The 22,666-nt window shown below is 34.9% G+C and overlaps 1 protein-coding gene and 13 non-coding genes across 14 annotated transcripts in view; 13 read left to right on the plus strand and 1 right to left on the minus strand.

The window, feature by feature from the left end:
- LOC121413654 overlaps positions 1–11,434 on the minus strand; it is a 33,292-nt gene extending 21,858 nt beyond the window's left edge. The window contains exon 1 of the mRNA XM_041606568.1: positions 11,061–11,434. Coding sequence (XP_041462502.1) covers positions 11,061–11,232 — 172 coding nt within the window. The 5' untranslated portion in view covers positions 11,233–11,434. The remainder of the gene's footprint in view (positions 1–11,060) is intronic.
- Positions 803–875, plus strand: TRNAK-UUU. The gene has a single exon. It is a non-coding gene; the product is annotated as a tRNA-Lys (tRNA).
- On the plus strand, positions 1,275–1,347 carry TRNAK-UUU. The gene has a single exon. It is a non-coding gene; the product is annotated as a tRNA-Lys (tRNA).
- TRNAK-UUU lies at positions 1,767–1,839 on the plus strand. Its single transcript has one exon. It is a non-coding gene; the product is annotated as a tRNA-Lys (tRNA).
- Positions 2,239–2,311, plus strand: TRNAK-UUU. Its single transcript has one exon. It is a non-coding gene; the product is annotated as a tRNA-Lys (tRNA).
- On the plus strand, positions 2,734–2,806 carry TRNAK-UUU. Its single transcript has one exon. It is a non-coding gene; the product is annotated as a tRNA-Lys (tRNA).
- On the plus strand, positions 3,191–3,263 carry TRNAK-UUU. Its single transcript has one exon. It is a non-coding gene; the product is annotated as a tRNA-Lys (tRNA).
- On the plus strand, positions 3,664–3,736 carry TRNAK-UUU. Its single transcript has one exon. It is a non-coding gene; the product is annotated as a tRNA-Lys (tRNA).
- TRNAK-UUU lies at positions 4,134–4,206 on the plus strand. Its single transcript has one exon. It is a non-coding gene; the product is annotated as a tRNA-Lys (tRNA).
- On the plus strand, positions 4,628–4,700 carry TRNAK-UUU. Its single transcript has one exon. It is a non-coding gene; the product is annotated as a tRNA-Lys (tRNA).
- On the plus strand, positions 5,086–5,158 carry TRNAK-UUU. The gene has a single exon. It is a non-coding gene; the product is annotated as a tRNA-Lys (tRNA).
- TRNAK-UUU lies at positions 5,556–5,628 on the plus strand. Its single transcript has one exon. It is a non-coding gene; the product is annotated as a tRNA-Lys (tRNA).
- Positions 6,142–6,214, plus strand: TRNAK-UUU. Its single transcript has one exon. It is a non-coding gene; the product is annotated as a tRNA-Lys (tRNA).
- Positions 7,642–7,715, plus strand: TRNAK-UUU. Its single transcript has one exon. It is a non-coding gene; the product is annotated as a tRNA-Lys (tRNA).
- Positions 11,435–22,666: the final 11,232 nt, after the last annotated feature.

Below are 22,666 nucleotides of genomic sequence, written 5' to 3' on the forward strand. Positions count from 1 at the left end.
TCTATGCTTATTTTTAACAAGGTTTAATTCACCCCTGCACATTGCTGCATCTACCGAGATTTGGCAATTTCATTAATGTCAAAAAAGTAAGCAAAAACACATAATAGTTTATGAAGCTAATAATAAAAGAAAATATAGCAAAATAAAAGGCATATTTTCCCTATAAGTACACAATTTCTGTCTCCTTTTTCCCCTTTTCTAATTTCTTTATTACCAAATATAGTCCCTAATCCTTATGTTACTTGTTTCTATATACCACATTTTCCCCCTTTATTCTATTCCCCTTTTAGCTCTCTCCTTTATTCTCTTCCTTCCTCCTAGTATTAAACCGATTTGATGATATTTATACGAAATGAAAGCCACATTTAGCAAGATATGATGAGACTTAATGGACCTCTTATCACCATTATCTTTCCTCACTGGAAAGTCCGCTAATTGAGCGCTAAGAGACTTTTCAGAATACCAAAAGTCTCGTAACTACTCAATTAAGTCTTCGCGCGGTCATAACGCGTACTATTGCAAGTGCGCGCAACGCAACCCTGCCAAATAAGGAAAGGGGCACTTAAGTGACTTTTCAGAATACCAAAATGCTAATTGAGCGCTAATCGACCGCTAATTGAGCTTTCAGAATACCGTGGTTCCCTTTATCACGATAATGCCATCCATGTTTTAGATTACTGTTAGTATATGACTGTTTCCGATGAAATATTTCAAAACATAAGAATCTGTAAATTAATAACTTAATGACATAATTGGCTCACTTATCTGAATTCGATCCTTTTGAAATATATCAATACAACAAGCCCGGTTAGCTCAGTCGGTAGAGCATCAGACTTTTAATCTGAGGGTCGCGGGTTCAAGTCCCTCATCGGGCGATGGTTACCATTTTCAAGAAAGTTTTGATACAAGCCTTTTACGTTTTTGACATCTAAATCTAATCTACATTTCGTTTGTACAATGCAAAACTTCCAAATGCTTTATCTTTTTCGATAACGAATCTTGATAAATGCTTGTATATTTTATTCTAAGAATTCGCCTCAACTCATTATTTGAATTATGATACTTATTACTGGAGATTTAATAATTGATAGGCTCTGTATTTAATGTTCCATGAACAATTTTTTTTCATGAAACAATTTATCTGTATCTTAGATTTGCAGGTAAATTTTGCGATTAAATATTTAAAAAAAATAAGAAACTGTGAACTAATGAATCAAGGACATCATTAGATCACTTATTAGAATTTGAGTCATGTTGATACATAACTATCTCAAGCCCGGTTAGCTCAGTCGGTAGAGCATCAGACTTTTAATCTGAGGGTCGCGGGTTCGAGTCCCTCATCGGGCGATGGTTAGTATTTTTTTTCTTTACGAAGAGCATGCTAGAACTTCCAAAGCCTTTTGAGTTTTTGACATCTAAACATAGTCATAATAAATTTTGAGCTTTCTTATTGCAAACACTCTATTCATTAGCCTAAACTTTTGTATACGAAATGTTAAAGCATTATAAAAAATGAAATACCAAATAATTGACATTGATGTATATAGAATTAATAATTCAGAAGACCTTTGTTGAGTGACAAGTCTAAACGAATACATGCAATCTTTATTGTTCAGAAGAGTTAATCCATGTTTTAGATTATTGTTAGTATATGACTGTTTCCGATGAAATATTTCAAAACATAAGAATCTGTAAATTAATTACTTAATGACATAATTGGCTCACTTATCTGAATTCGATCCTTTTGAAATATATCAATACAACAAGCCCGGTTAGCTCAGTCGGTAGAGCATCAGACTTTTAATCTGAGGGTCGCGGGTTCAAGTCCCTCATCGGGCGATGGTTACCATTTTCAAGAAAGTTTTGATACAAGCCTTTTACGTTTTTGACATCTAAATCTAATCTACATTTCGTTTGTACAATGCAAAACTTCCAAATGCTTTATCTTTTTCGATAACGAATCTTGATAAATGCTTGTATATTTTATTCTAAAAATTCGGCTCAACTCATTATTTAAAATATAATACTTATTACTGGAGATTTAATAATTGATAGGCTCTGTATTTAATGTTCCATGAACAATTTTTTTTCATGAAACAATTTATCTGTATCTTAGATTTGCAGGTAAATTTTGCGATTAAATATTTTAAAAAAATAAGAAACTGTGAACTAATGAATCAAGGACATCATTAGATCACTTATTAGAATTTGAGTCATGTTGATACATAACTATCTCAAGCCCGGTTAGCTCAGTCGGTAGAGCATCAGACTTTTAATCTGAGGGTCGCGGGTTCGAGTCCCTCATCGGGCGATGGTTAGTATTTTTTTTCTTTACGAAGAGCATGCTAGAACTTCCAAAGCCTTTTGAGTTTTTGACATCTAAACATAGTCATAATAAATTTTGAGCTTTCTTATTGCAAACACTCTATTCATTAGCCTTAACTTTTGTATACGAAATGTTAAAGCATTATAAAAAATGAAATACCAAATAATTGACATTGATGTATATAGAATTAATAATTCAGAAGACCTTTGTTGAGTGACAAGTCTAAACGAATACATGCAATCTTTATTGTTCAGAAGAGTTAATCCATGTTTTAGATTATTGTTAGTATATGACTGTTTCCGATGAAATATTTCAAAACATAAGAATCTGTAAATTAGTAACTTAATGACATAATTGGCTCACTTATCTGAATTCGATCCTTTTGAAATATTATATCAATACAATAAGCCCGGTTAGCTCAGTCGGTAGAGCATCAGACTTTTAATCTGAGGGTCGCGGGTTCAAGTCCCTCATCGGGCGATGGTTACCATTTTCAAGAAAGTTTTGATACAAGCCTTTTACGTTTTTGACATCTAAATCTAATCTACATTTCGTTTATACAATGCAAAAGTTTCAAATGTCTTATCTTTTTCGATATCAAGTCTTGATAAAAACAATGTTCATATTTTTCATTCTAAGAATTCGCCTCAACTCATTATTTGAATTATGATACTTATTAGTTGAGATTTAATGACTGAGAGGCTCTTTATTTAATGTTCCATGAACAAATTGTATTTTTCATGAAACAATCGATCGCTATTTTAGATTTCATAGGTAAGTTTTGCGATTAAATATAAAAAAAAAATGTGAACTCATTAGCTCACTAATTAGAATTTGAGTCATATTAATACACAACCAACTCAAGCCCCGTTAGCTCAGTCGGTAGAGCATCAGACTTTTAATCTGAGGGTCGCGGGTTCGAGTCCCTCATCGGGCGATGGTAACCATTTTCATGAAAGATTTGATACAGCCTTTTACGTGTAAGCTTTTTGACGTCTTAATGTAATCTTCATTTTATTTATGTATGCAAAACTTCCAAATGCTTTATCTTTTTCGATAACGAATCTTGATAAGTACTTGTATATTTTATTCAACAAATTCGGCTCAACTCATTATTTAAAATATAATACTTATTACTGGAGATTTAATAATTGATAGGCTCTGTATTCAATGTTCCATGAACAATTTTTTTTCATGAAACAATGTATCTGTATGATTTGTTGGTATATTTTGCGATTAAATATTTTAAAAAGATAAGAAAATGTGAACTAATGAATCAATGACATCATTAGATCACTTATTAGAATTTGAGTCATGTTGATACATAACTATCTCAAGCCCGGTTAGCTCAGTCGGTAGAGCATCAGACTTTTAATCTGAGGGTCGCGGGTTCAAGTCCCTCATCGGGCGATGGTTACCATTTTCAAGAAAGTTTTGATACAAGCCTTTTACGTTTTTGACATCTAAATCTAATCTACATTTCGTTTGTACAATGCAAAACTTCCAAATGCTTTATCTTTTTGATAACGAATCTTGATAAATGCTTGTATATTTTATTCTAAAAATTCGGCTCAACTCATTATTTAAAATATAATACTTATTACTGGAGATTTAATAATTGATAGGCTCTGTATTTAATGTTCCATGAACAATTTTTTTCATGAAACAATGTATCTGTATCTTAGATTTGTAGGTAAATTTTGCGATTAAATATTTCAAAAAGATAAGAAACTGTGAACTATTGAATCAAGGACATCATTAGATCACTTATTATAATTCGAGTCATGTAGATACATAACTATCTCAAGCCCGGTTAGCTCAGTCGGTAGAGCATCAGACTTTTAATCTGAGGGTCGCGGGTTCGAGTCCCTCATCGGGCGATGGTTAGTATTTTTTTTTTCTTTACGAAGAGCATGCTAGAACTTCCAAAGCCTTTTGAGTTTTTGACATCTAAACATAGTCATGATAAATTTCGAGCTTTCTTATTGCAAACACTCTATTCATTGGCCTTAACTTTTGTATACGAAACGTTAAAGCATTATAAAAAATGAAATACCAAATAATTGACATTGATATATATAGAACTAATATTTCAGAAGACCTTTGTTGAGTGACAAGTCTAAACGAATACATGCAATCTTTATTGTTCAGAAGAGTTGATCCATGTTTTGGATTATTGTTAGTATATGACTGTTTCCGATGAAATATTTCAAAACATAAGAATCTGTAAATTAATAACTTAATGACATAATTGGCTCACTTATCTGAATTCGATCCTTTTGAAATATATCAATACAACAAGCCCGGTTAGCTCAGTCGGTAGAGCATCAGACTTTTAATCTGAGGGTCGCGGGTTCAAGTCCCTCATCGGGCGATGGTTACCATTTTCAAGAAAGTTTTGATACAAGCCTTTTACGTTTTTGACATCTAAATCTAATCTACATTTCGTTTATACAATGCAAAAGTTTCAAATGTCTTATCTTTTTCGATATCAAGTCTTGATAAAAACAATGTTCATATTTTTCATTCTAAGAATTCGCCTCAACTCATTATTTGAATTATGATACTTATTAGTTGAGATTTAATGACTGAGAGGCTCTTTATTTAATGTTCCATGAACAAATTGTATTTTTCATGAAACAATCGATCGCTATTTTAGATTTCATAGGTAAGTTTTGCGATTAAATATAAAAAAAACAATGTGAACTCATTAGCTCACTAATTAGAATTTGAGTCATATTAATACACAACCAACTCAAGCCCCGTTAGCTCAGTCGGTAGAGCATCAGACTTTTAATCTGAGGGTCGCGGGTTCGAGTCCCTCATCGGGCGATGGTTACCATTTTCATGAAAGATTTGATCCAAGCCTTTTACGTTTTTGACGTCTTAATGTAATCTACATTTTATTTATGTATGCAAAACTTCCAAATGCTTTATCTTTTTCGATAACGAATCTTGATAAATGCTTGTATATTTTATTCAAAAAATTCGGCTCAACTCATTATTTGAAAGATAGTACTTATTACTGGAGATTTAATAATTATAGGCTCTGTATCTAATGTTCCATGAACAATTTTTTTTCATGAAACAAAGTATATGTATATTTGATTTGTAGGTATATTTTGCGATTAAATATTTTAAAAAGATAAGAAAATGTGAACTAATGAATCAAGGACATCATTAGATCACTTATTAGAATTTGAGTCATGTTGATACATAACTATCTCCAGCCCGGTTAACTCAGTCGGTAGAGCATCAGACTTTTAATCTGAGGGTCAGGGGTTCGAGTCCCTCATCGGGCGATGGTTACCATTTTCATGGAAATTATGAAACAATGCAACGTTTTCGAATGCATTTTACTTTTTTGACATCTAATTCTAATCTTCATGTATTTTTAATTTCGTTGTAAAAACTCTGTAAATTTGCTTCGAACTCATTATTTGGAAGAAATGTATGAGAGTATTGTAAATAATGAAATACCAAATAATCTAAATTATTGTAATAATAATAATAACGCTCAATTCTTGTAAAGCGCATCACACATAGCATAGCATATCCTTATGCGCTTAATGAAGAAATAGTGAAAGGTAAGTATTGCAGACTTTATAATTAAAAGTTCTTCATTGAACGACAAATCTAAACAAAATAATACTGGTTATTTTTCACAGTTCGTTATGAGAGACAAACCATCTTACAGATTATAGTAGTCTTTTTGCGATTTAATACCTCAAAACATGATAAATATTTAAATTAATTACTTTATGATATAATTGGCTTATTTGAATTTTACCCAGGTTAATGACAAATTAACCCAAGCCCGGTTAGCTCAGTCGGTAGAGCATCAGACTTTTAATCTGAGGGTCGCGGGTTCGAGTCCCTCATCGGGCGATGTTTATCATTTTTCATGAAAAACATGATATGCAAAACTATCGGAAATTGTTTGATTTTTTTAACATCTTATCTTTATAAACATCCATCTGTTTCAATCTAAAATTTCGCATTCATTTCGTCTCAGATCATGAATTGAATTATAAAAAGTTTAAATCATTATAGATATATTCATTGTGAAGCTCTCTAAGTTTAAAAAAGTTAATATATTGGGAATTTCCTTGTTTTTGGAACAATCGGACACTGTTTGTCTTTACGATTAAGCAATTCACAACATAAGAACATGTGAATTGATTACTTAATGACATTATCGGCTCACTTATTGGAATTTGACCCATTGTCATATTAACCTAACTCAAGCCCGGTTAGCTCAGTCGGTAGAGCATCTGAGGGTCGTGGGTTCGAGTCCCTGATCGGGCGATGGGTTCTAATTTTCATGAAATCATCATTCAATGCAAAACTTTTGAGAGCTTTGTTTTTGACGACTTAAACTTAGCATCATAAACGTTAATTCACAACATAAGAACATGCATGTGAATTGATTACTTCATGATATTATAGGCTCACTTATTAGAATTTGACGCATTTCTTAAGCAGTAAAAAAGAAAAATACAAGCGCGAAGCGCAAGTTTAATTTTTATATTGAGACCTAAATACGGGATCTAATGACGAACAGGACGCCGTATCTCACATAATATTTCTGTCTCTTTTTCGTCCTTTACCTTCTTTTACTTTTCCATTTCCTTGCTATCTCTTTATTACTTGAATGGTAAGCAAGCAGCGAGGCCGTTTCTGCCCTGACTCTGAAAATGCATGTGTGTTTCCTTTTCCCACTTGGCTATCTTCCCATGGGGGTGGGGTGCAGGGTCGTATTAGCAGGATTTCTTTTACTCTTTGTTCCCCTCTTCAATTTTCTTATGTTTTTCTTTTCCTTTTCTTTTCCCCCTTCATCTCTCTCTCTCCACCTCTCACTCTTTCAAGGGGGAAGGGGTGGGTAAGGCTCATTCGGCCCTCATTGGATCCGCGCCCGCCTAAATAATTACGTATACAAATCAACGAGATGATAACCCATCGTCGAAGACATTTACATCTGTTGGATCCAGTAAATTTAAAGAGGGAGGTATGTAGAGAACCCCCCCCCCCTAAAAAGGGTTTATCATTAAAAATGGAGGTTTGATTTCTTGGTTTTGATTTCAAAAGGGGAAGGTACTTTTTGTTAGAAAGGGGAACAATGGCGATATCCATGGAATAACGGGGGCACGTCTGCATCAAAACCCTTTCCTTTTAGTTCAGTATCATGATCTTAGAAATTCGATAACCGCACCAAAATATTGTACATTGTTCGAGCATAAAATGGGAGTCAGGGTATTTCAGCTCACTAGTTTTGTAGTCTAGACACAATTAGAATTATTATATGTGCCACTAGAGCCCGGTTAGCTCAGTTGGTAGAGAATCAGACTTTTAAATCTGAGAGTCGCGGGTTCGAGTCCCTCATCGGGCGGGAGTAGATATTTAGATTAGTAGATTTCAAACAAAACCTTGAAGCAATGTAGTAACTTCAGACGCGGTTTTCTTGCATGTAATTATGCGCATTTCTTTCCATCCCTCAACGTACTGATGATGCGTATTCATGATGCACTCTGAATGTAGGCCTACTCCTCGAAGTCCAATTTGCAAAATATACTCCTCCCACACCATTGGTTTATTTCTTTGTATTCATATTTTATCTACAAAAAAGAGAATAAACGGAAGGATTGCTGAGCGATAGTGTTGATATGTTCTTGAAAACAAGAAAAACATAAACGTTTTACAGAAAGATGCAGATAGAACATTGCATCGGTTGATTGATCTTATATTCACCCAGTGTAAATCCCGTCAGTAAATTACTAAACACTCTTTTTATTTAATGCCCTGCACATGATAACAAATAATTATGATAGTGATAATGAATAATGATAATAATGATACTATTACTACTACTACTACTTCTACTACTACTACTACTACTACTACTACTACTACTACTACTACTACTACTACTACTACTACTATTACTACTACTACTACTACTACTACTACTACTACTACTACTACTTCTACTACTACTACTACTACTTCTACTACTACTACTACTATAATAATAACAATAATAATAACAATAATAATAATAGTGGTCTTATATCGCCCACATCCATTCTGGAGTTTTTGAAAGCTGTAACTTAGGTATAGAAATATGTTTTGAAAGATGAAACCGGTGTGTTTATTAGGCCGTGATCGTCTTCCAATTATTGTCAGAAACTGTGTTTTATTCGAGAGCAAAAGAGAGTGGAACGAAATTTCTTTCTATTTTGGAATAAAGTGTATATCGTCTGAAAATATATATATATCATTAAGCTAGTCAAATTCCCTTTTTTTCTAAACCCGACTAAAATAACCAAGGAAATATTAGGCCTAGCAAGAATCCCACGTTGGTAATAGCTTTTGGGAATATTAATACGGGATGTGAAATATGAAGTTGTTTTGAACATGACATTGTTAGAATTCGGTCAGCCACTTGCAATACTTTAACAGCTGATCGCTCCGGGTTATATAAGGCCCTATGTCCTTCACTGCCCCCAAAAGAGTCGTTGCTCTTTTTTTTATTAATTCAGCATTGACCTCCAATGACAGTTACACTTTTATAAATGAAATTTTACTTCAGGCCACGTGGAATGGGATCATAGTTTCGGGTTAAGTCTAGACACTAGATGTTTTTGCTTTTGTTTTTGTTTTGAGATTGAGGGTTGTCCTTTTTTAAAATTTCCAAAATCTTTTCAAATCTCTTACAGGACATATTATATGAAATCGTAAGACAATTATGATTTCAAAAATATTTTTAAAGTAACTAAGAAATACTAAAATAAGCCTTGAAATGGCCTTGTTTCGTGTATGTCTGACTCAATAAACATGATAAAAGTAAGAAGCTGTTTATTATGTGTATTTCAGATATTTGTATTTCATGACATAAGAACATTTTTAAATAAATATGAACATTGAGACATCTGTTGTTTTTATTCCATTTTCGGGTTCCCATGACTGACGCGAAACGATGAATTCGTGTTAATGGCCCATTACGAATCCCCGGTGTTGTCACTTTAGGGACTAGTTTTAGTTCAAGTGTAATAGGTTCCCACGAATATTATTGCTCTTGAAATCCAGTTCAAAGACCTATTTTCACAAAGGAAATACTCGTGATACTTAATTCAATGATATCCGATTGTGTAATAAAGAACGTGTTTGATAACTTCTAATTTAACGTGGTATCTACGTGCACATGTATTCAAAAAAAAAGACATGATACTATGATATCATTCCCTCCCCAATCCCTTTAATCAACATGCACAGGTATGAAAAAAAAGATCTTTGCTAATGCGAGAAAATATTTCGCTTGATTTTTAATCTAGTTTTGCAGCACTCAGGCAATATAACCATTAAATTAGACACCAATTATAAATAAGCAGGCTATGTTGTTTGATAATAATTCACTGTTTCAAAAGCTATGGTTTGGAAAATAAATGAATTACCAAGTACAGAATGATTTGACGAGAAATATCCCATGGCACCAAAAATTACTAGCAAATTTTCAATGCTGCCTTGTGTAGTCGTGTAAATACATTGTCATTATTGTTTTGATTTTTGTAATTATGTTTTATTTGATCGATAAAAATTGAAAGAAAAAAATACTAGAAAAATGCATTAGTACCAGGATGTATACCAGCTAAAATTAGAGACATCATATAGCAGAAATAAAGAGCGTAAACTTAAGATAAGGTCCGTCATATTATCAATATAATCCAGCTGATTAATATGATAACAAATAATTCAACAATGAAGTAAAATAGACGGATGTTTGGCGGACCCTTATCATGTTGTAAAGGAACCATCAATTAACGCGTCTGACCTGCAGTGAATTTTACGGGAATTTTACCCAGACATGCATGCCAGACGGACGCATTGATTTATCTCTTTCAGGCAATTGATTCCATAATCAAATAAAAATGGTACAAGAATCCCCATTCCACATGAATGACAAAACAATTTCACTGATTTTTGTGCCAGAATATTGTGTTCTAGTCATACGAATATAATTCTTTTTTATTTCTGACTCACATTGCGAGTTTCGAAAATCATGATTGACTTGAATATATTGAACGGAAGTTATGTGAAGGTCAATTTGAAAATAAATTTTAATGACTTTAGCGGCGATGACGTTAAATGTTTACAATTATCATGGCAATGATGTTAAGGCTCAAATGAAATATTGTTTAAACACCAATGTTATCTTTCTATTTTCAAAACTAATATTGAGAAAGTTTTAAGGGGGATTTCACCCTGACAAAAAGTTTATTGTAAAAATAACAGAAAAGGTAATAAGAAACAAGATTTCATTAATCTCCACCAAGGATTAAAAAGTTATCAGAAGTTTTTTTTTTTTTAACTTAGTGTGAGGTCATTTGCGAGCAGCAAGTATCGGGATTTTGGAAAGTGATTATGCAATTTTCGTGAAAAAATGTCAATGTTTTTATTGTACCTTCAGAATATTTTTTTTCAATGCATCTGCTCCTGGAAGTCAACGACATTTTCATGAACTCGGGCATGAACCATTCAAGACCAAATCATGCAAATGGAACAAATGCTCGCTAGCTCATAAGGTTCCAAATAAAAAAACTTTAAATTCTTATTTTTTCCTGTTAGTTTTAAAATAACTTTTAGTCAGGGTGAACTTCTTCTTCACAAGAGGTATATAAGGAGCACTATGATTGTGACTCCTCCCTTTTTGCTCCCCCGGATTTTGAGATGTACTTACCTTCTTGTGTCCGGTACCATTGCTCTGTAAGATCGCTCATCTGCACGATACTATGACTTGACTTGGCAAGGCTAACTGACCCGATGATCAGGGCGACCAGGCTTGCTGTAAGGGCAAGCAAAATTCCACACAGGACAACGGTCCGAGAGTTGTTGTCCGTCGAGTATCCCATTTTCAATCTTCCAAGTTTTGAACAAGACGCGAGAACGCAACCAGTTCCGGCGAGAAGTGGCTTCCGTGATCAGTGGGTGGGGAGAGAGCGACTGAATTGAGATGCGATCAGTTTACCCATCTCATCTCGCATAGCGCGCGGCCTTTTGTGTCAGCAAATTCAGGTTATCAGTGGTCGAGATCAGTGTGGATCGGACATACAGCATGGTCACTGCACAGTGAATGACCGGAAATTGTTCCCCCTATGGACCCTACTCTTCCACGCCCCCTCCCCCAACGGAGATTTACCATGTGACTTTCAGTTTAAACTTTGTCGAATTCATTTATATATATATGCAAAAAGAATGTCTCATTATAGGGCCTTGATCGAAGCATGGACCTACTCGAAGACATATTGATCACTGCTACGTGAAATAAAATACAAACGATAGATAATTCTCCTTTTGAAAGTACAGAGGCATATTCTGTTAAGGCCATAATCGGTTTTAAAGGACAAGTCCACCCCAACAAAAACTTGATTTGAATAAAAAGAGAAAAATTCAACAAGCACAACACTGAAAATTTCATCAAAATCGGATGTAAAATAAGAAAGTTATGGCTTTTTAAAGTTTCGCTTATTTTCAACAAAATAGTTATATGAACGAGCCATTTACATCCAAATGAGAGAGTTGATGACATCATTCACTCACTATTTCTTTTGTATTTTATTATAAATATGAAATATTTTGATATTCTCGTCATTGTCATGTAAAATGAAGTGTCATTCCTCCCTAAACACATGGAATTCCATATATTCTAACATTTTGTGCTTCAGGCAAGGAGGTCCTAATTGTCAAATTCGTAAAAATTGAAATATTGTATAATTCAAACAATAAAAAACAAAAGAAATAGTGAGTGAGTGACATCATCGGCTCTCTCATTTGGATGTAACTGGCTCGTTCATATAACTATTTTGTTGAAAATAAGCGAAACTTTGAAATGTCATAACTTTCTTATTTTACATCCGATTTTGATGAAAGTTTCAGCATTGTGCTTGTCTGATTTTTCTCTATTGATTCAAATCAACATTTTTCTGAGGTGGAGGTTTCTGAGGTTTTTCTGAGATGCGAAAAATATTGTATGTTTGATTTTGCCAGCGCCATAATGTGGCTGCGACGAATGCAAGGAATGCTCCCCAGGGAGTGGAATTTGTGCACTTTTCGTGCTTGATTGAAATGAATCCAATGACCGGGGTAATAATACGCTATAACGCGCTTTGGGCCATTCTGGGAAAAAGCTCTTTATAAAAATTGGCTACTATTATTATTATCATTATTATTATTATTATGGCAAAAAGCGGCTGCTGAAAACCGCTTCAATAAAAGAGAGCCAATGGAGTAAATTAGAAAGTCAAAAGGGGCCTAAGCTTTCGATCCTAGCAGAATCTTCGTCGGAGGCAAAATGACAAACATATAAAGTGGAACAACCATAATATAGACCACAGACAAGCTACAACAACACTAGAAACAAGGAGACAAAAGGGGCATTAGTGAGATTATGATAATGACAACAATGATACTATCATTCAAATATTTATCCATTTATTCATCATTCATTTCAACAGGTTAGCTAATCAAACAAAAGTAGATTTTCCATGATGATGCCCTGAATAAAAAATGATAATGATAGCAGTGAATAATGAATATCCAATGCACTGGAAAATACAACCATAATTTAAAGTCATATTAAATAGAAAACAAATGAGAGCATAACATATAAAAGGAAAGAACATAATTGCACAGACAATTAAGTGATAGAATTCAGGAGCTTTTGATGTGGGAAACAGAATTTCATCCAAGCTAACCAGCCAAACCAGAACATGTTTTTAAAAATAGTTGAATTGAGTATATCCTAAATACCATGAGCTGGAATATTACATGAAAGGGGCCATTATGATAAAAACACTCTAATAGATATCTGTGTGGCATTTACAAATTATTATTTGAGCACTCTGTGGAGTATTGATATTATGACCTTTAGAATTTCTCTTTAAAATCAGTGCTACACAATCAACTGATAACATCATTTAAACAGGTATAGATAAAAATATTAGGCCTGTACACCTGACGTTTTATATTACTTTCTTAAAAACATCCATCTTAAGGTAGTAAAGTTGATTCGATGTGGTATACATTACACTTCAAATCAGTCTCGCTGCCCTCTTTTTGATATTTAGTTTACTTTTTGACCTTACTAAAAGACAAGTCCACCTCAACAAAAGTTGATTTGAATAAAAAGAAAAAAAAACAAGCATTACTCTAAAAATTTCATCAAAATCGGATGTACAATATAGAAAGTTATGACATTTTAACGTTTCGCTTAATTTCACAAAACATCCTGGTCGGTATGCAAATGGAAGACTGATGGCGTCATCCACTCACTATTTCTTGTGTATTTTATTATATAAAATATGACATATTCTATTTTTTTCCATACTGGTAATTCCTCCCTGAACACCTGGAATTAGTATTGTTTTAATACTATATATTGTTCAGTCAAGTTGGTCCTTATTGTCAAATCTGTAAAAATGAAAAATTGTGTAATTCAAACAATAAAAACAAAAGAAATAGTAAGTGAGGGACATCATCGACCGTCTCATTTGCATGTCACTTAGTTGTGCATATCACTGTTTTAAAAATAAGCGAAAGTTTGAAATGTCATTGCTTTCTTATTTTACATCCGATTTTGATAAAATTTACAGCGTTATGCTAGTTTGATGTTTCCCTATTTATTCAAATCAACATTTTTTCTGAGGTGAACTTGATTTTTAAGTCTATTTCCCCAATCATAACGATAACTTATTTGTGATTAAGTACTATAACAATGGCGCTGAGGCAATTGTGCCTCGAAAGATGTTTTAATGACTAGTTAAAAATAAGTGGAATGTTCATGGCTGTCTCACCTGCATCACGCGATTTAATATAGCAGCAGTGCTGACTTTGAAAACTACTATAAACTAATTATTCACAAAAAACACCATTGACATAATGACCATTTATATAATGATACAATACTACATTCATTGACATTTGACCTTGATCATGTGACCTAAAACTTGTCAGTGATACTTGATTACCCCTGTATCCACATTTTATACACTACACAAACTTTGAAAGTTATGACAGCAATGTAATAATTACCTCTAAAATGGCCAAAGTTCAATGACCTTACATGACCTTTGACATTGGTCATGTGACCTGAAACTCGCATGAGATGTTCAGTGATACTTGATGACTCTTATGTCCAAGTTTTATGAACTAGACCAATATACTTACAGAGTTATGATGGTAATTCAACAAATAGCCACAACATGGTCAAAGTCCATTGACCTTTGACCTTGGTCATGTGACCTAAAACTCGCACAAGATGTTCAGTGATACTTGGTAACTCTTATATGTCCACGTTTTATGAACTAGACCAATACACTTACAAAGATATGATGGTAATTCAACAAATACCCCCAACACGGCCAAAGTTAATTGACCTTATGTGACCTTTGACCTTGGTCATGTGACCTGAAACTCGGATGGGATGTCCAAGTTTCATGAACTAGATCCATATATTTTCTAAGTTATGATTACATTTCAAAAACTTAACCTTAGTTTAAGATTTTGATGTTGATTCCTCCAACATGGTCTAAGTTCATTGACCCTAAATGACCTTTGACATTGGTCATGTACGTGACCTGATACCTGAAATACTTGATTAACCTTATGGATAAGTTTCATTAACAAGGACCTTATACTTTCTAAGTTATGCTGTCAGATCAAAAACTTAACTTTAGGTTAAGATTTGGTGTTGACGCCGCCGCCGTCGCCGTCGGTAAAGCGGCGCCTATAGTCTCCCTCTGCTATGCAGGTGAGACTAAAACTAAACAAACAGGTTACAATTTTACATATCTTTGAATGTGCATTACGTTTAGAATACCGATTTCTTCAGGCAAACGAACATTACGATTGAAGGTGTTCGAAACAAATTCTGAATGAAATCATTAGCCAATTTATTTGCTGCTGCTTTGTTTGGAAACCAAATGCATGTTTTAAACGATCTGTCAAAAGGTAGAAATTAAGCATGTTTTCATTCAGAATTTTCTCAACCACGCGTAATTCATATTTTACGCAGAAGGTCTCGTATGAAGTGAGAAAAGACGAGTATTAAAGTTATGAACTTTTCCTTCAGATGGCAGTTAAAGCCAGAAAAACTCACTCAAAATCGTAATTAGCTCGATCAAATGAAAATTTGGTAGGAACACAACCAGTTATGCGTGCATTATGAACGTTGCGATGGGCTGCACAGAAGAGAAGCACATATTTTTCCATTCATGTACATTAAAAAATTATGATGAAGATAGCAAGAAATTACACTGAATTGCGTTTTTTTCTAGAAGGCACTGTGTCTCGACTTCCCGTTTGGTCATCACCCACTCTTCCATTCAACGTACCAAGAGAGCGAGAGCGATTTCTAGATTATGGGAGGGAATTAGTGGGCAGCGACACTTTTACCAAATTCCCAATTTTCAGGGCGTCACGCCCCCCCCCCCTACCCATCAACGCCAATACATAATAACATTTCGCTGCCTTCAGAAGTCGGCATTGATAGTGAAATATAACTGCGGCCAATCGAAACTGTTTTATATTTCGAATAGCCCAACTTTTTTTATTATGATGAAGAAAATTAAATAGAAAAAAAATGTTTTTTCTTATTTAGAGTTTTAGGACAATATGACATTATGCGTTGCACGCTGCTTTCTCTCAAAATATTTCTCTTCTCGGTGATCAACATAAGATTGACTTATTCGAGAAGGTTTCCCAAACTTTGTAAAGTTCTTCGGGAGTGGTGGTAATCCCGCGAACAGTCAGGGTCTCGTCACTCCGTAAAGAACATACATCAAATCTCCCACTCCATGTTTTGAAACCACGATGTCCAACAGGCTCAACAAGCACCCTCTTAGCGAGGAGTCCTTGGAAGACATCTGGAATACCGATAAGAGGCGTTCGCAGCGCCACTCTGTACATAGAAGGCGCCACATCGGCGGATAAGATGTACCCACTGGCGCTGCAGAACGGTGGGTAGAAGCGCCCCCTGTATAGCTCATCAGGCACTTGATAACTCTTCACGTTTACTCCACCCTTCCTTTTGACGGACAATCTTCCGTCACCATAAATTTTCGAACCAAGGTAAACTCTCTGTCCAGCCTCTCCCTTGCTTCGAAGGTCTTTCAAGTAGCGAACAGCACTTCGTAAGTTTACGAAACGATCTTCATCACCTACATACAAATAACGCGCATGCGCGCAATTCCTGGTGATCCAGCGGAGCGCTGTGATGACCTTCAGCGTCTGATTTGGAAAGGAATCAATGAAATTCCCTTGGAGAATGTCCTGGTGCTGTACAACCTCGTTCCTTACATCACTTGTATCTGTTGACACTTCTTGCTTTCCGAGGATAAACAACAGCCTGATGGACTCACCATTGATAGATTGCCCCGAGCCCCAGGTTGTACGGATGGCCTTTCGGATCTCTGAGTTCCTAGGATGGGAGTTAATGAACAAAACCATGAATATGTCTCGGCTTTTTCCTCCTGGCGCGAAGCAGATATCTGGATGGTCAAACTGGAGCCGCAACACTTTATCTAAATGAGGTTTGTTGTCGATATCGCTTGGAAGAACGTAGTCTAAATCCGGATCTCTGCAGTTCATGAGACAGGATTGGTTGCTGAGTTGATCCACTACTCTAACCATTGCATTTGGCTTATCTGGTACAATTGCTGAAACAATGTGATCAACTAAGCAAGGGTTGGAGGATAAGTGCATCGTAGTAAATAGCTTGTCCTGGTTGACCAATGTCCAATTTTGGTTCCTTCTTAATATGCCTGAAAGTGGAAATGTGTTATTAGTCAAGGATAATTTGTATACATCTCTGGCTGCAGCAATACTCATAACGAAGCCAGCACTGGAATTGGGAATTAGAGGATCCGTAGATTGGCCGAACTGTTTCTCTGAAACAATGTGAAAATTAGATGGCTTGTGAGTTTGGATTCTTTGAATGTTGCCTATCAATAACTTTCTATTATTGACATGAGCATTGTGATGCTTCAGAAGTTTGAACAGTTGCCTGTAATTGACAAACATGGTATCATGGACAATAAGGACATATTTGAACTGATGACAGTTTCGTAGAATCCAATGAAGACCAAGTAATACCAGGGAATCGGACCTTGAATCAAGGTTGAACTGTCCTTTCAGAATGTCCTTATACTTGATGATTTCATTGTTCAATCCAGTAATGCCATAGCGTGTTCTTGAATCTAGATAATCGCCCACCACGAAGACGGTGTGGACAGTATTATTTTCCACCGTGAACGGTCTCGCCCAGGAATCCCTGATCGCTTGGCGACGAGAACTGGCTTCAAGTTTTGATATCACCAGTGTGATGACGAAGGTGTTATTGTCCCAACAATCAGGCGGTAGCCCTACAGGTTTGTCCTTCTGCAATGGGGTTACCGAATCCTTTTGGGAAATGTTGGCAGATTCCAACATCCACTTGTCCGCTTTCTTGAGGTCAACGGTGGGCTTGTGATAGTGGAAAATATTCTTGACATTCTCCTTTGAATCCCGCGGTTGGTTTATATCGGCAGAATTCTTTAGTAGCAAGGAGGCGACGATGGCATTAAAGATGGCGAGGACCGTCAGTAAGAGCACCGATAAACGAACCCTCTTTGCAGTCACTCTGCTCAAAATGGTATAACCCATAACTGACTATTGCTGGTCGACATCACAATAACCAATAACAGTTGATGGTCATTAACCAAGAGAAATATCAATATGTCCTTCATAATCCGCATCTATATATTTATTGTATTCAGTGAAGAATGACAATGGCCGACATGATACTATTCACCGCGATATGCATCGATGCGATTCAACAACCGTTCTAATAAAAATTATATATTACACACGACATCTGCAATTTTTCCAATATCGATCAATAAACTACTTTTGTATACATTGCTTATGCTGGTAGAAATATTGTATTCCTAAGGTCACGCTCCAAAACGAGAGCTGTGTCCGAATGTGCGATATATCATTCGATTGGCAATATTTATGCACTGATCGAAATACGTAATTTATTTTAATTATTCATTGGTCAAATTATATATCTATCGATTGCTTTCCTGTGGATTACTTATATGTAATTACCTTGAAGATCTGACAAGGTATACATGGAAATGAATACAGACTATTTAAGTAAACAACAACATTTTAGAATTAGCAGAAAAGACATTGATTATAACTACATGTACTAGCTAATGAAATGATTATTGTTACTTTTCACCGTCATTGAAAGTCTGTGTCTCCTTCTTCTTCGTTGGCGTATCCAACCTGTTTAAAGGTCAAGTCCGCCCCAGGAGATTATTGCTTTGACTCGGCAGAGAAAAATCAAACAAACATAACACTTCTAAGTTCATCGAAATCGGATGTAAAATAAGAAAGTTATCACATTTTAAAGTTTCGCTTATTTTTCACAAAACAGTTAAATGCACAACTCAGTGATATGCAAATGAGAGAGTCGACGATGTCCATCACTCATTATTTCTTTTGTTTTCTATTGTTTGAATAATACAATATTTCAATTTTTTACAGATTTTACAAGAAGGACCAACTTAACCATAAACTGTTAAAACAATGGTAATTCTACATGTTCAGGGAGGAATTAACTTTGTTTCACTTGACAAGGAGAAGAATATTAGAATATATCATTTTTCATATAATAAAATACAAAAGAAATAGTGAGTGGGTGACGTCATCAGTCTGTCAATTTGCATACCGACCAGGATGTGCATATAACTGTTTTGTGAAATTTAGCGAAAATTTAAAATGTCATAATTTTCTTATTTTACATCCGATTTTGATGAAATTTTCAGTGTTTTGCTTGTTTGATTTTTCTCTTTTTTTAATCAACATTTTTGTTGGGATGGACTTGTCCTTTAAGTAATAGAGTAAAAATGTAACACCCAGTACACTTCTTATTCGAAATCACGCATAAAACAAATAAAAAAGGGTCTCTCTTGTAAAGCGGTTTTGTACTAAAGAGACCACCCTTTAGAATAAAGCAGAATAAATAAATAATAATTTAATCAAAACCGCCAAACATAATCAAGCAGATAGGCAGAGAGAAATTGTTTCATTGGGAGTGCACACAGTACCGTTGGAAATAATGCATTTATTGTGTCAATTTGTTTCATTTTGGCTAAGGTCATTCTTCATACCCTGTGCAAAATAATCAATATTCACTCAAGCATGAAAAAATATCGTCTTCCTGGGCCCTGTCTTGCAAAGAGTTGATATTGATCCAATCAACCACAATTATGGACGGCCAGCAACATCAACATCTAAAATATATGTTTGTTCAAAATATTTTCTAGATATGATATATTCATCATTCTCTTGAAAATTCAGTGTGATTCTTTTTGTTTCTCAAGGAGATTGTGCAATTTTCCTGTAGAAAAAAAAATGGTATGGATCGATTTCCATAGAATTGAGATTGATCGGATCAAGTCTTTGTTAGACGGGGCCCGGATGTCACCTGATAGAGGAACATTAGAACATCCATCAATTTTCAAAAAGAAATCCTTCTTCATACTATACATTCTAAAATTGAAATTTTAAATCATTATTTGAAAGGTTGGAGGAGTGACAACATTTAATTTTAGGAAGGATATTCACGCCCGGAAATAAAAAAAAAATAACAAAACTCACCTAAAATTCACTTTTTTCTTGACCGGCTACAAAATGAATACTATGAGTACGTGCGAGAAACATCAATTTGTATATCCCTGTAAATTTTGTGTAATACAAGAAATGAAAAAAAACCTGCTTCAAAAATATATATTATTGATTTATGCAATGTTACTGATTTTTTTCATTTTGTCCTCTTTTCAGATGACACAAACTTAATCGCTTTCAATTTCGATTTCGATATTCTTGTGAAATATACGAATGAAGAATTAATTAAGATTACGAATTTGTTCAAAGCCAATGAATATGATAAGACAACCTTTATGTAATTTAGTAAAGATCATTTAAAACATTGTATTTCAGATGTTAATATATTCAAGGAATGGAATCCCTTTGAGTACTTCGAAAACCACTAAATTTCTTGGAATTACTTTAGATGATTCATTATCCTATAACAGCTATCGTTCTATTTATATCTAATAAAATTGCAAAAAATGCTGGCATTCCTTTAAAACTAAGTAGCTTCTTGCAACAGAAAGAGTCGTTAATGATATATAATAGTCTTACCTCACCTTACCTTCCAATATTGCAATATTGTTTGGGCAAATATTGGAACAACAAAATTGAAACCCTTTCATCAATTAAAAAAAAACGGGTTTTTTTTCAATAAAAAAAAATGACAGATATCATGAGATGTAAAACAAGTCTAAGATTAAAAAACCGTTTGAACCTGTGAAAAATCTCGAGCGGTTTTTGAGATATGAGTTAAAAGAGTCGAAAACGGGTCTATTTTGTCAAGTTTTTGACGCCGGAATAGGGGATTTGCCACGGTGCGCGTTAAGTGAACACAACAAATTTTTATGTATTCATACTAGTCATACTACATTATTTAGCAGAGACTGAAGCTTTTAGTCTAACTATAAGTAAGATGTATTCTAGGCCTACGTGTACTAGATCTATCCCTGTCCTAAGGCTAAGCCTTTCGGGGGGGGGGGGCACCGGCGGATCCGACTTTCGCCAATAGGGGACGGGGCCCGAAATTATCTTCACCTATATTTTCCCCGATCAGTCACTTCTTCGTTTTATTCTTATTAAACAACATAAACATGAAATAATCTCATAAGTGCGAGCGCGAGCAATATTTTTTTTTTACTTTCATGTATTTTTTCCTGAAAACTTAATTTTCTGGGCAATGTTATGTGTGAACTTGAACAAGATTCGTATTTAACTAGATAGTTACTGCGAACGCCAATATATTTCAATTATGCGAGCGCGAAGCGCGAGCAAATATTTTTGTCATTCGGACCGAAAAAATTGGTCGTTCTAATTTTTGTATTAATAAATGGGATGTAACTAAACAATTGATGCGAGCGCGAAGCTCAAGGGGAAGAAAATTGAGATTTTAGACCTAAAAGCAGGACACTTTATTCATATTATGTAAATCATAAATATGATATAGTCAATTGGATATCATTAATAATGCGATCGTGAAGCGTGGCAGACAATTATTGATATTCTGATGTGTAACTGGATAATTCAAGTACATTTTAAATAAAGAACATGCAGGCTATCGCGCATTTTTTAGATTAACATTTGTATAATGGAACATTATTGAATACACGTAGACAATATACACCCAGTGTGGGCTTAAAACGCTGATTTATGTAGACCATAAAACGGACATTTTACAGACCACTTAAATTTGTAAATGAAAAAAATAATGAAAGCTCGATGTCCGAGCTAAAATATGTTTTGTATATTGACTTCAAAACTTGCTCCATATCAGCCTATTGAGCAAGATATGAATCTCATCGAACAGCCAATCCTGGTGCGAAGCGCAAGCAAACATTTTATAAAGTAACATGAAAGATTTGTTTTTTTAATTGCAAGTCTTCCCCTCACATTATTTCATTCACTCGTCTTCCTCCTCTTATTTTCCTCTTCTTTTTTCTTTTTCTCCCTTTTTCTTTCTTTTTTTTGCTCTGCCAATTTTTTCCCCCCGTAGCTACGCCACTGAAAGACAACACTGGATCTCAGTGCGCTTACAATTAAGTCACAATGGTAAACTTGAAGTAAATGAAAGCGCACAAATTGCCGTTGCAAAATCGGCTTTCTGTTTGCACGTAGTACAAAAGCCGATTCTGTGCATTGGCTCGCGGTTCAGAACCTAGTATACTTTGGTGGTGCAAATTCCCGGTTCTGAACCGCGAGCTGATGCAGGTTACTTGCGTTTACACGCTATGAAAAAGCCGATGCTGCATCGGCTTCTGGCTAACGTTTACACGTTGTTAGAGCTCACGGTTCAGAAGGCGAGCCGATGCAAAAAACTGAAATGATACGTACACCATAAAATAAACGTCATGATAAAGACAACGCTGGATCAGTGCGCTAACAATAACGTCACAATGGTAAAATAAATGAAATGCGCATAAATTGCCGATGCAGAATCTGCTTTCTGTTTACTCGTGGTAAAAAGCCGATTCTGCATCGACTCGCAGTTCAGAACCTACTACTTTGGTGGTGCTAATTCCCGGTTCTGAACCGCGAGCCGATGCAAGTTACTCGCGTTAACACGCTATGAAAAAGCCGATTCAAATGCCGATTAAGTGTAAACACGATGTAAACACGGTACAAGTGTAAACAAGAGATCAGGACACATTT

Source organism: Lytechinus variegatus, chromosome 4 (genome assembly GCF_018143015.1).
Source record: "Lytechinus variegatus isolate NC3 chromosome 4, Lvar_3.0, whole genome shotgun sequence".
Taxonomy (NCBI): Eukaryota; Metazoa; Echinodermata; class Echinoidea; order Temnopleuroida; family Toxopneustidae; genus Lytechinus; species Lytechinus variegatus.